Genomic DNA, 13,868 nt, shown 5'->3' on the forward strand with positions numbered 1-13,868 from the left:
ATTGCTTCTAAAAAGAGTTCACAATTAAGATTGAGTCATTGACTAAATTATCTTTCAGGTGCTATTCAAGAGAAAGAAGAGATGTATATAATACATTAATAAATATCAAAAACAAACCCAATAAATATCTATCCAAAACTGAAATAAAGACTTGGAGCTACAAGAGATCGATTTCAGCGATTGAAAATCCATTTATTTGGGGAGGCTTCCTCAGGAAATCCTAGGAATTTGAAAGATGTGTTGAATGATTTTTTATTGAGGCACAGTTGATTTATAATATTATATTAGTTTCAGCATACAACACAGTGATTCAAAAATTTTATACATTATACTTCATTTGTTATTATAAAATATTGGCTATTTCCCTGTGCTGTACAATATATCCTTGTAGCTTGATTATTTTATACATAGTAGTTTGTACCTCTTAATCCTCTACCCCTATCTTGTCCCTCCCACCTTCCCTCTCCCCACTGGTAACCACTAGTTTGTTCTCTTTGTCTGTGAGTCTGTTTCTGTTTTGTTGTATTCATTCATTTGTTTTATTTTTTAGATTCTAAATATAAAAGATAACATCAGTATTCATCTTCCTCTGTCTGACTTATTTCACTAAGCATAATACCCTCCAGGCCCATCCATGTTGTTGCAAATGGCAAAATTTCATTCTTTTTTATGGCTAATATTCCATTGTATACATATACCACTTCTTCTTTATCCGTTCATCTGTTGATGGACACTTAGGTTGCTTCCATATCATGGCAATTGTAAATAATGCTGCTATGAACATTGGGGAATTTGAATGAACATTGGAGAATTTTTGAATTAGTGTTTTCATTTTCTTTGGATATATACCTAGTGGTGGAATTGCTGGATCATATGGTAGTTCTATTTTTAGTTTTTGGAGGAATCTCCATACTGTTTTCCACAGTGGCTGCACCAATTTACATTCCCACCAACAGCATACAAGGGTTCCCTTTTCTCTACATCCTCACCAAAATTTGTTATTTATGGTCTTTGATGATAGCCATTCTGACAGGCATGATGTGATATCTCATCGTGGTTTTGATTTGCATTTCTCTAATGATTAGCAATGTCAAGCATCCTTTTCATGTGCCTGTTGGCCATCTTTATGTCTTCTTTGGAAAAATGTCTATTCAGTACTTCTTCCCAGGTTTTAATTGAGTTGCTTGATTTTTTTTTTATATTGAGTTGTATGAGCTGTTTATATATTTTGGATATTGACTCCTTATTGGTCATATCATTTGCAAATATCTTCTCCCATAGGAGAAGATATTCTCAGTAGACTGTCTTTTTGTTTTGTCGATGTTTTTGTTTGCTGCACAAAAGCTTTTTAAGTTCATTAGGTCTTGTTTATTTAATTTAATTTAATTTTTTTAAATTTTATTTTGCTTTATGAGACAGATCCATCCAAAAAATATTGCTACAATTTATGTTAAAGAGTGTTCTTCCTATGTTTTCTTCTAGGAGTTTTATGGTTTCTGGGCTTACATTTAGGTCTTTAATCCATTTTGAATTTATTTTCGTATAAGGTGTGAAAAAAATGTTCTAATTTCATTCTTTTACATGTAGCTGTCCAGCTTTTCCAGTACCACTTATTGAAGAGACTGCCTTTTCCCCATTGTATATTCGTGCCTCTTTTTTGTAAATTAATTGACCATAGTGTGTGCATTTATTTCTGGGTTCTATATTCAGTTCCATTGATCTATGTGTCTGTTTTTGTACCATTACCATACTGTTTTGATTACTGTATCTTTGTAATATAGTCTGAAGTCAGGGAGCGTGATACCTTCAGCTCTGTTCTTTCTCTCAAGATTGTTTTGGCTATTCGGGTCTTTTGTGTTTCCGTACAAATTTCCATACAACAAATAATTTTATTTCTTCTAGTCCTGTGAATAATGCCACTAGTATTTTGATAGTGATTGCATTGAGTCTAGAGATTGCCTTGGTCATTTTAACAATATTAATTCTTCTAACCCATGAACATGGTGTGTCTTTCCATCTGTTTGTGTCATCTTCAGTTTCCTTCATCAGTTCTGAGTACATGTCTTTTACCTCCTTAGTTAGATTTATTCCGAGGTATTTTATTCTTTTTGATGTGATTTTAAATGGGATTGTTTTAATTTCTCCTTCTGATAGTTCATTGTTAGTGTATAGAAGTGCAACAGATTTCTGTATATTAATTTTGTATCCTGCAACTTTTCTGAATTCATGGATGAGCTCTAGGAGTTTCTTGGTAGTGTGTTTAGGATGTTCTATGTATGGTATAATGTCATCTGCAAACAGTGACGACAGATATCCTTCTTCTTTTCTGATTTGGATAGCTCTTATTTCTTTCTTGTCTGGTAGCTGTGGCTAGAACTTCCCATACTACATTGCATAAAAGTGGGCATCCTCGTCTTGTTCCTAATCTTAGAGGAAATGCCTTCAGTTTTTCACCATTGAGTATGGTGTTAGCTGTAAACTTGTTATATATGGCGTTTAGTATGTTGAGGTATGTTCCCTCTATATTCACTTTGTGGAGAGTCTCTGTAGAAGGTTGTTGTTGACTTTTGTCAAAAGCCTTTTCTGCATCTATTGAGACGATCATATAATTTTTTATTCTTTAATTTGTTAATGTGGTATATCACGCAGATTGATCGGTGAATACTGAACCATCCTTGCAGCCCTGGAATAAATCCCACTTGATCACGGTACATGATATTTTTAATGTATTGTTGGATTCAGTTTGCTAATATTTTGTTGAGGATTTTTGCATCTATGTTCATCAGTAATGCTGGCCTGTAATTTTCTTTATTTGTGATATCTTTGTCAAGTACTCTTTAAGGGCAAGTAGAGATGTATAAAATACAAAATCTCTATTCAAAAATGAAACCAATAAGTATCTATCCAAAACTGAAATAAAGGGTTTGGAGATGTAAGAAATATATTTCAGTGACTGAAAATCCACTTATTTGGGAAACTTCCTCAGAAAATCCTAGAAATTTGAAAGAAGTGTTGAATTTTAAATCAGATAACTTGAGTTCAAATCAGAGCTTTCCTGCTAGCCAGGCATGTACCTTGGATACACCATTTACCTTTCATGAACCTTGTTTTCCTCAACAGTAAAACAGGAATAGCATCGATTGCCTTTTCAATCTCATGGGAATATTCTGAAAATAGACCAAACTGATATGTTTGAAGGTACTTTGTAAGCTGTAGAACATCATGGAAAGGTATAAGTGAGGTCTGTAGGCCACAGACCTACAGGTGTTGCCTGCTGGTAGACAATGACTCAAGATGCGGCAGAAGAAGGACATGGATTCCCAGTTATTGCTAAAAAAAATACACACACATACACAACACATGCACACACAGAATACACATATCTGCATATATGTGTGTTTATTTAGAAAATGTGCCCCTAAACCTCTCAAGACTTCCCTTTCACCAGGTAAAGGAGGGAACTGTAACTAACTTGAATACCTCATAAACTAAGAACTTCCATATAGACTAATGAAATTTTGAGTGCTTACTATTTTTAATATTAATTTTAAATTAAGATTAATCTTAATTTTTTCTAATTTAAAATGAATAATTACCTTTAAAAATTTGAACACTGCGGAAATATTTGACTTAGAAAGTGAATACCTTCTGAAACCCCAAATACCCTCCACTCCATCTCTTATTAGCAGTTGGATTATGTCCTTTCAGAATTTTTTCTGTGTTAGTTCTTTCAGTCCTGCAGGCATTCAACAGAGAATTCCTGAAATAGTCCTTTGTTATAAAGGATAAACCTTTAGGGGTGGAAATACATTTTCTATCCTAAAAACTTGCCATTCTGTCTCCTCTTCTCCGTTCTTACTGTTTTGGCCTTAGGCATGCCCTCGTCAGTTCTTTACCTAGACTACTGCAATAAACAGCTTTTGTAACTAGCTGTCCCACTTACAGTTGTCCTCTCTTCAAATACATATTCCACACAGCTGTTAACATAATCGAACTAAACAAAACTCTCGCGTGTCCCTGCCCTTTACTTGAGTTACACTTTGCCCCCGAGTCCAGCCTTGACTCCTTTGTGTGACCCACAGGACCTCTGTCGTCAGGCCCTGGCTGTTTGCCCAGGCCTCTCCCACCCCACGCTGCTGTGACGCTGAATAGCTTGTCGCTCCTGAACATGAAGCCCTGTTTCACCATCTGTGACTGTGTACCAGCTGCTCCCATTTCCTGGCATGCCCTGCTTTATCTTCTCCTGGTGAAACTGTCTTTGTCCTTCAGGGCTCCTCAGAGGCTTCACTTCTCTTCTGTGGAGACTTCCTACCTCATTCCCCTTTCTCTAGCTATCCTCTGCCCTGACAAAGCAAATCACAACCTTTCCATGTGACCACTGTACCGCCTTCCCATTGCTGTAAGTACTGCACTCTAGGTAATTGCTTTTTTACTTGCTGTCTCCTAATTAATCTGGAAGGTCCTATTCACCTTTGTGTCCCAGTTCCTCTTGGTATACAATGGGTGTATACCAAATATTTATTGAGCTAAACTGGGAAGGGGACCTTTATGGGGCAGGAAAACCTCTGTTTAAAGCATGCCACATGGAGGACTGTCTACTCCAACTGCTGTTGGAGCAGACCCGGTGTCAGAGGGCCACAGAGGTGCCTCGTTTTATTTGGGGTACAAGAAGAATACAAGAGATAAGGGCCTCAGCCTTACTTAGAGGACTGTTCTCAAATATGAATCTTACCAGGGAAAAGCCTTTTACGTGCATTTATAGCCAACACTCAGGCTTTCAGAGACAGGCTTCCGGGTCACAGGCAGTTCCCCAGGGGATGCCGAAGAGAATCTCATTCAGACTTGTTGAAAGTTTGCTTCCGATAACTATGTCGGCCTCACATCCATGTAAAAGTCCCAGGCTACACTTGTGGATGGAAACGTTTACACCAACTGTGCACCACACGTGCAAACAGCATGGCACATGGGGAGGCAGAGGTCAACAAGCTCATTTTTACGTGGGAAATTCTGGGTGGCAACCCAGTGGGGCCGCCTTACAGAGTGGTATAGGCAAAAGAGGGCCTGGAAGCCAAAGACCCAAATAGAAAGTCAGGCTCTGCTTTTCCTGGCTGTGTGATGGACATATTAATTCCTCCTACTCTTGGTTCCTACATCTGTATAAATGGTTGGATAAGATTTTTTCCCTCGTTGAATCATCATGAAGAATAAATGATGGTACTTTTGAAGTGCTTTTTAATTTCTAAAATGCTTTAAAAATATTCCTTTTTCCCTTTCTCGAACTGATGCTCTTGGAGCTAATCTGTATAGCGCTTCATAGTCACAGGTTGGTGTGTATGCATGCATGTGTGTGCACGTGTGCCTGTGTGTCCGGGACGAGCAAGGCATCTGTCCTTCCTTTCATTAGTCCCCTTTGGGCCCCAGAGTAAAACGTACACTGCTGTGAGGATTTCATGGCATGGCTGAGCCTTGCCTTTCCCCTCTCTACCTCTCTTCCTCATGATGAGGGAGGAAAAAAGCAAATATCAATCCCCTGGAGTTAATTCATCCATGTGAGAGTCAAGGGAATACAGAATGCTCGTTCTCAAGCCAAGTGTATTAGGTTACACATCAAGTAGATGTGTGCTTTATCTGTGTCTAAACCTTACCCTGTGTAGTAAGGGAGAACTCTGAATCGGGACTGAGATTAAATCTTATTAGAGCAATGGGATTAGGGTTACTACTGAGTTACTTGAGGAGCCAGAATAGGCAACAGCATCAGAGTGATAGAAATAGAAGATAGAGCCATGCTGCAGTGCAGCGGAATGGACCAAATACTGGGTGGAGAGTTAGGAGACCAGTCCTCAGGGGCCCTGCCTTAGTCTCCAGGCCTGGCTTGCCTGCAGCTCTAGCTGTGTTGCCCTGAGCAGGTGATTTCTCCTCTCTGGACATCAGGAGTCACAGCTGTAAAATGAGCCAGTTGAACCCGGTGATATCTACATTTCCTTCCAGTTCTGATGGAGAAGGAAGGGAATCAACACTTGTTGAATGTCTTGCATGCACCCGACACAGTCCGCGCTAAGCTACCTTGAAGAGTCTATGATTCTATCACACATGGTAGTCAGGTTTATGTAGAAGAACTATGGAATCAAATAGATGTGGATTGACATCCCAGATCTATTATTTACCAGCAGTGTAACTTTCAGCCAGTTTCTTCACTTTTCCAAGCCTCAGTCTTTTCATCTGCAAAATGGGTCTAATGACACAATAAACACACTTGTAGGCTCACAAGTCAATGCTCACTCTCTCTTCTATACATTCCAAATTTCTTAAGTAGATTCCATCTCATCTATTTTCCTTTTGTGGAGGCATAATCTAGGCCTACATGGATGAGTGAAGTAAATAAATATTAGATCATGCAGGTTTTTAGAGGCAGGGACAGAGCCAGAAGTCAGGTCTCCTGGTTGATTCTGAACCTTGTACTTGTTTCCTGGATGTCTTTTTCTTTTTTTTTTTTTTTCCATTCCCTGCTCTAAAAAGGATTACAGAGTCTTCTCATGATAGGCAACCCAATGTATGCAAAAGAACCCAGTGTGATGACACCCAGCACTCACACACAAGATGATTCCCAAGAAGAGCCACTGGCAAACAGTTCTCAGAGTCTGATTCTGAGACCGTGCTCAGCATTTCTTACCCCACCCCACCTCCTGCCATTCCACTTCTTGCGGGGCAGAACTGCCATCTATGTGGGCAAATCAACAGTTCTGTGTGGCGCTCCTTCCCAGCCAAAGAACCAGAGAAGGTAGCTCTGTGCCCTTGTCCAACAGGTAGGAAACCAGGAAAACCAGAAGACTCTGACTCAAGACAGATCAGGGTTGGGAATTCCCTGGCGGTCCAGTGGTTAGGACTCGGTGCTTTCACAGCTGGGGCCCGGGGTTCAATCCCTGGTCAGGGAAGTAAGATCCTGCAAGCTGCATGGCGTGGCCAAAAAAAAAAAGATCTGGGTCAAAAAAGAGAACTTGCATCAATCCAGCTCCTCACTGGAAGCAGACGCTGCTGGCATCTCCCGAGGGCTGGGAAGTGGTACAATGGTTAAAGTTGTTCAAGTCCTGGGCACCAAAAATATCTGGGAGGATGTGTCCTCAAAGAGAACACAGCTCCTTCCTAGAGTTTTAAAACTTGAATGCACGGACCTATATGCCAGAGGGAGAAGAAAATGTTTATGGGCTTAAAATGATGGGGTTTTTTCAGATATGTGTCAGCACTAGCAGTGCTGTGCCCTAAGAAGTGAAGCCAAAGCATTAAACAACATGACTGATAAGCTTTTTGCCTTTCCAGAGGAGGTACAAGCAGGAAAAACAAGGATGCCTCTTTGGAAAGCTTCTTTTCGGGAGGGAACAACTCTAAGTGGCTCCAGCCTCCTAAGAAACCGTATGTTTATTAAAGGGCCCCATGTCTCCTCACTTCCATCACTCTTTTGTCTAGAAGTTCGATGCTTTCCAGGAGAAGATCCCAATGTGCATGGGCAAAGGTGTGCCTAGGCTGGTCTGTCGTAGGTCTGACTAGAGACCAGGGACTGGATGAGGCCATCTCCCCAGGTAATTCAGGGTAGCATCCAAAGAGGCAGGAGCCTTGGACTCATAGGGAGCGGCCAGGAGCCATGGAGAAAGGAGAATCCCCCAAGCAAAAATACAGCCAGCATCTCTTAGGGGGCTCTCAGCCTTGTTCATCTGAGATAAGTTACCAGCCTGCCCTACTCTACCGCTTGGAATATATTTTTAGGATCTTTTCATGAGCGAAACGTTTGTCAACCCTTTTATAGATCAGTTACGAAACAGAAACTCTTCCTCACTGCTAGGGAGACATATAGAAGGGGGGAAGAAAGAAAAAAAATCTTGCCTGTAATTGAAGGCAGGTTGGGAGATGTTCACGCTTTGAAATTCTCCTTCTTGTGAAATGTTTATGAAACACTTTCCACAAACGAGTTATGCAACTGGCACTACAGCTTTGATCATTTTCATCACCAGTGATATATTCATTAATGTTGAGTTGTTTCCCCCCCAAGAGAGAGCCACGTGAAATGTCCCGGGGAGGGGGCTAAGGCTAAGTACTCCAGCCCCATTGCATGACCCCAAACAGATGGTTAATAAGGAGGTCCAAGTGTAGGTCTGGGCCAGAACATCACCTATGGTCTGTTCTCTCTCCCATCCCCGAGATGTTTGTAGTATTGTTTTGTAGATAGAGTGCCTGGGGAGGGTCAGAGGACCATTGTCTTGTAGCGGTTAGCCAGTGTCTTGTCCTGTAACTTTACAGGCATCTCTGAAGCACTCCTGGTCTCTGTGAGATGGGAAGATAAACACTCATCCCCACACTTCCTGGCTGGGCGGTGAAGCCAAGTAAGGAATGTATGAAGGGTTTCCAGTTCCTCAGAAGGGGCTCTCTCTTCCCAGAATGAGGCTATTTCTTTCTAAAGCAGGTGATGTCGGGGAGTTCGCTGGGATTAGAAAAGATAGTCACCCACGATACCTTTCTACCTCCCGGGTCACTGCCCAAGACTCAGTGTAACACCTTTGCACAGCCCAGCGGGTGGAGAAGATCCTGAACTAGCAAGCCATGTCTAACATCTGGACGGGATGACCGATGGCTGTGAGCAGGCAGAGGCCTCTGTGGTGGCCCACATCCCCAGGGACTAGTCCATCCCAAACAGGGCCTGGAGAAATATTTCACTTGCGTGAGAAGAAGCTCCAAAGGGACCCTGGAGACAATCTTCACGGTTCCAGACAGGCTGTGGGTTTGGTTGGGTTTTCACAAGTACGGGGGAAATTGGGTCTTCATCCAATTTGCCTCCGGTTCTCACATTAGAAGTCAATGAGATCCAACAGAAGTCTGTCTCGTTTTCCCAATCCACGGCCAACACCCAGTTGCCTGGAAAGGCTCCAATCTTTTCCATTCGACAGCTGTGAAAGGGCTTTTTGGATTTGGAAGGGACTTGATTTCTTATTGTCTTAGCTAGCCCCTGAACTCTCAGAGAATCGTCGGAGAAGTGTGCCGGGGTCGGGAGGGCAGGCAGAGTTGCCGCTGTATCTTCTTCTCCTCCTGGTACAGCTCTACTCTTTCTGAGACCCACCGACCAAAGTGGAGATTTTAGAATTTGTCACAGGAGAAGTGGTCTGCTTCACTGTCTTTCAGATTGGTTTGTTTAGGATTGTCTCCTTTGGGGTTTACCGTCAGCAGCTCACACACAAGGGGTAATGAATTATGAAAAATGAAAGAGTAAGAGGTTAATAAAGCAAGAACTGAGAAGAGGAACACACAGAGTTGTCAAAACGCCCCAGGCTAACACCCAGAGGGATTTATTTTTGCTATCAGACACTTCATTTTCAGAAGTGGGAGGTCGGCAGTGCCCCTAAAAGAGTTTGGAGGGCAATTGATCCAGGAAGCAGATGAAAGAGTGAGTTTTCTTTCATGATGGTGCTGGTTTCTGAAATTAAGTGTTGCAGGAAGACCTGGCACTGATTCTAACAGATAGCACCCAGGTTGGAGGCAAAGCACATGTTTTCAAGCTGTGTCATAGCTGCACCCCCTTATCTCCCCGTTGCACATAATGAGTCTATAAAGGAACCCTGCCACTTGCCTCTGAGCTGGAGCCGCGCCAAGCTGCCTGCGGTGGTTCCACCAGTGTGCTTTGAGCTCCAATTTTCCATGTTCTCCCTCCGTCCCCCTCCATCCTGCCTCACCTATCCCCACTCGGGATGAGGGACGTCCAGGAGAAGGAGGGGGTTGCAGAAGGGAGATGTGGGGAAGGGAGGCTTCCCTTAAGTAAAATCTCCCCTCTGAGCAAAGCTTAAGATTGGTGGTGGTTTGAAATAAGTAGTTTACCATCTATTTTGAGCTTTTTAAAACCTGCTAACAAATGTTTCCCCGGAATCTAGGATGTGAAAACTCTAATTTCTGGGGGAAGAACTAGGACAGCAAGCTTCTTAGATGGAGATACCAAGTGTGGGTGGGGAGAGCTGAAGGGCACTGGGGGTAGGGATGGCGGCTGTCCTGGAGATCACTCCTGGGGGGCAACGCCTTTGGAGTTTTCCTGATGTCTAACTCTCTGCCCCCATTGTGCTACTTCCTGACACTCTCCCTTCCTCTTCTTTGCTTCCAAGACTCCAGAATAGCCTCCTTAAGTGAGAGAAGAGAGGAGTGATTTGTAAAGACTGTCCCTAAAAGAAGCATCCTCTTACCAATTTGGGCGCAACTAGGACTTCCTAGTGCTGTTTAGATCTGCTTTATCTAAGAACACTACAGCAACGTGGACTAGCCAGATTCTGCCAAATACACCACGGAATTGGAATTTTATAATTCCATTCTAGGACTGAAAGAAAAATGATGTCGAATCATACAACAGATGGGGAAACCAAGTCTCATAGATATGAAATGATTGCTCAAGGTTTATCGTCAGTTAGAGTCAGAGTTAGGACTGGAAACAAGTTCTAGCTCCCTGTTTGATGTCTTCCTCGCTGTATCCCGCTGAAGGATGGAGAGGTGGATTCTGATTATGTCTTTTATTCAATTAGCATGCATTCAGTTCCCACTATGTACAAGGCACCATATTTAGGATGTGAGCTCCCTCCTCAGTCTCTGTCACTCAACAAGGTCTTCCTAACTCTCCAACCAAAGGGAACTCTTGGTTGAGTAATCCAGAGCACCATTCTTCCACAGCGATTAAACACAAGTAGAGCCGTTAGTCTGAACCTTTACCTTGGGTTAAACTAATACAGAAAAGGTTCCAGGATGTCAGTGATATTCCCTGTATAGACCATGAAAATGCTTTAAGCCAGGGTCGCTATGGCCAGGAGGTTCCATCAGAGGGTCGCCCAATGCCTTTTATAAGGTATGGTCTAGATCCCAAGCTCCCTGCCATATTATATGAATCCAAAGTCACTTGCATACTCCCTACCCAACGCCCCCATCCCCACGATGGACTTCCTGAAACGCTGCAAGAGGGTACAGTAAGCCCCCTACATACAAATGAGTTCCATTCTGAGAGCGTATTCTTAAGTCCAATTTGTTCACAAGTCCAACCAAGAGAGCCTAGGTGCCCAACTAACACAATCGGCTATATAGTACTGTACTGTAATAGGTTTATAATACTTTTCACACAAATAATACATAACAAACAAACACAAAAAATAAAGCAAACATTTTTAATCTTACAGTACAGTACCTTGAAAAGTACAGTAGTACAGTACAACCGCTGGCATACAGGGGCTAGCATCAAGTGAACAGACAAGAAGAGTTACTGACTGGAGGACGGAGAGGAGGTGGGAGACGGTAGAGCTGACGGATCGTCAGCAATAAGAGACGGAGGACAAGCTGCAATGTCACTCACGCCTGACAGTGATGGCACAGGTTCTGGTTCCTTGCTGGAACCAGATGCATGTTCGCATCTCTGAAAGTCTGCAACTTGAAGGTTCGTATGTAGGGGACTTACCGTAGTTGTTCTCAGGGTGGGAAGAGGGGTGGGCACAAGTAGTGCTTCCTGCCCTGCCCGAAGGGTGGTGGAGGCTGGAGAGAGTTTGCACGCCACCACAGTCCCCTCAGGCTGCAACTACAGCAGTGATTGTGAAGGAGACATGTCCCCGCCTGTAGGGAGACAGGCAAGGACTGTCACCTAAGCCACATGGGTGAAGAGGCCAGCTGCAAAGGTAGCTCAGCACGCAGAGGGCAGACAAGTGTGGAAAACAAGGGGGGACGGAGGGGAAACTGGCTCCCAGACATTGGGATTTCGTGGACCAGGAAAATAAAAAAACATAATATAAAGGAGATTGGTCAAGGGTTGCCAATATTTTTTTTTTTAATTTGTGAAAGTGGGGAGTTTTTAAAATACCATTTAGGATCACCATCATTTCCTAAAAGAAATTCTAACATACCACCCCCCCAAGAAAAAAGAACATCACCTTGGAATCTAAAAGAAATGTCTAAAGTCACTACAAAAATTCCTCGTCTTTTGGCGTTTCAGTGAGGAAGAGCATATATTGCACTATGTACCAGCACATGCCCCGGAATGGTGTTCGGGAACGATCAATCCAGGTGGATTCCGCATCTCGAGGATGGTTACTCCAGAGAGACTCTCACCTCTGTCCCTTACCAGCTGCCCCGGCCCGAAGGGCTCACGCAGGCAGGAAAGTCAAGCTGCAGCCCAGTAGACGCTGAGCTAGTTCTTTGACTCTCCAGGCTTGTCACTTATCTCCTGCCTCGGTCTTCTCTAAGTTTCTACTTCTGCCTGCCTGGGGAGGCCCAGAACTGATGCTGTCCCCGCTGCCTCCACTTACAGATTAAAACCGAGGACCTCAGTGACTCCCTGCACCAGACCCTCTCTCATCGGCCATGCCACCTGAGTCAAGGACCTGCCATGATACCTGGAAACCAAATGTCTGGGGTAAATGGCAGCCCGAGTCGGGAAGCCCTGATCCTCTCAGAGGGCCAGTGAGTTTAAGTCAAGCCTCCTGCAAAATGCTTCACCTCTAGATCTGGCTCTCAGTGAATGCAGATTGGGCTAAAAAAAATGCCCTGCAGGGAAACTTGGAGGCCTGCATTGGGAGGGGGGCTGGGTTACAGAAAAATCCTCTGAAAGATGCAGCCTGGCTAGTTATGGGAAGAAGGAGGTCTCCACCTCTCCGGAAGAAAAAGCAGTCAATCTTGCCAAAACAATGGAGCTAACCCCTACAATGGGGTTAGCTAGCCCCTAACAATGGGGCTGGGGTCTGCCAGCCGTATTCAGGGGAGCCCCATGATGACAGCTGCTGCTGTGGTTACAGAGCATCTCCGTCCCCAGTAAGCCCATTCTCCTCCCCCAAGGTTTTGTCATACTAGAAGGAATAAAGAGGCACCTGAAATAGTAACGACAAATGTCTGAGAAGGCGGGTGTCCACGCGGCAAGCCCCTTTCTCGATCTGGATTCCCAGGGGAGGAAAGAGCCGACCCTTCCCTGGAAATATTTAAGACTAGAGCGTGCATTTATTCCTTCACTTCTTTATTCAGCAAGGGTTTACCAAGTCTTTCCTTTGTGCACAGACCTAAGCTCAGTCCTGTGGGGTCACAGAACCCTGGAGGTCTAGGTCACAGAGGACTCCCAGATCCCCCAGGTATTGGGAAGTAGTATTTCCCTTTTGGGGGCTATTGGGAGGAACTCAGGGGAAATGGACTTTCTGTTTAATCAAAGTGGTTTTATTAAGAACGAATAAGGTGCCTCTTCCTCCAGGAAAGGTTCAGGACCAGGAAATGGCCAAGACAAAAGCGGCTTTTAGCATATCAAGTGGCGTGAGATTTTTTTTAAAAAAATTAGAAAATTGGGATTGCATGTCATTTCTAGGATAAACCTCTGAGAGATGGGTAATACCCACAGTCTGTGCCCTCGGGGCGTTACCAGTCTAGCTGGGAGACCTTTCTGATACACAAAAAAGTTAAATAACAAGGCAAGGTTTAAGCAAGGCACAGCTCGGCTCAGTGCAGGGGTGTAACAACACCATCATTAATGGGGTAGCTGCTATGTGTCAGACACAGGGATACAGAGGCATAGGGCAAGGTCCCTACGGAGACCCACAGGACAGATGGGCGGCGGGCAGTTGGAGCCCACACTTGCAGCTTGTAAATTCTGTGATGCCTGTATCTCCCTGCACAGGACATGGCTTCCCTCCACCCGCTCCAGCAGCTTGTGCTGGTTCCCGGACACCTACAGTCTGTCTCCCAGTTCCTGCTATCTCAGTCCCAGCCTGGGCAGCAAGGTGAGAAACCCTGGGGGCTTCTACATAGATGAGTGTGCTAAGGATCTGCTTCTGCCTGCTGGGACCCAAGTGTGGGGCGTGGCTGACTGGCTCACCCTCTAGTAGTAAGAGCGG

At 43.8% G+C, this 13,868-nt stretch overlaps 1 protein-coding gene across 9 annotated transcripts in view; it reads left to right on the forward strand.

The window, feature by feature from the left end:
- POU2F3 (POU class 2 homeobox 3) overlaps nucleotides 1–13,868 on the forward strand; it is an 82,604-nt gene that overhangs the window by 48,585 nt on the left and 20,151 nt on the right. For 5 of the 9 annotated variants that reach the window (XM_067751330.1, XM_067751329.1, XM_067751328.1 and 2 more), the window contains 2 exons: nucleotides 12,305–12,409; nucleotides 13,652–13,754. In XM_067751330.1, the coding sequence (XP_067607431.1) occupies nucleotides 12,305–12,409; nucleotides 13,652–13,754 (208 nt within the window). Of the gene's footprint in view, nucleotides 1–11,186; nucleotides 11,441–12,304; nucleotides 12,410–13,651; nucleotides 13,755–13,868 lie in introns of all 9 variants that reach the window. The other 4 variants (XM_067751332.1, XM_067751331.1, XM_067751335.1 and 1 more) reach the window with 2 other exon arrangements.

This window comes from Pseudorca crassidens, chromosome 9, assembly GCF_039906515.1.
Source record: "Pseudorca crassidens isolate mPseCra1 chromosome 9, mPseCra1.hap1, whole genome shotgun sequence".
Taxonomy (NCBI): domain Eukaryota; kingdom Metazoa; phylum Chordata; class Mammalia; order Artiodactyla; family Delphinidae; genus Pseudorca; species Pseudorca crassidens.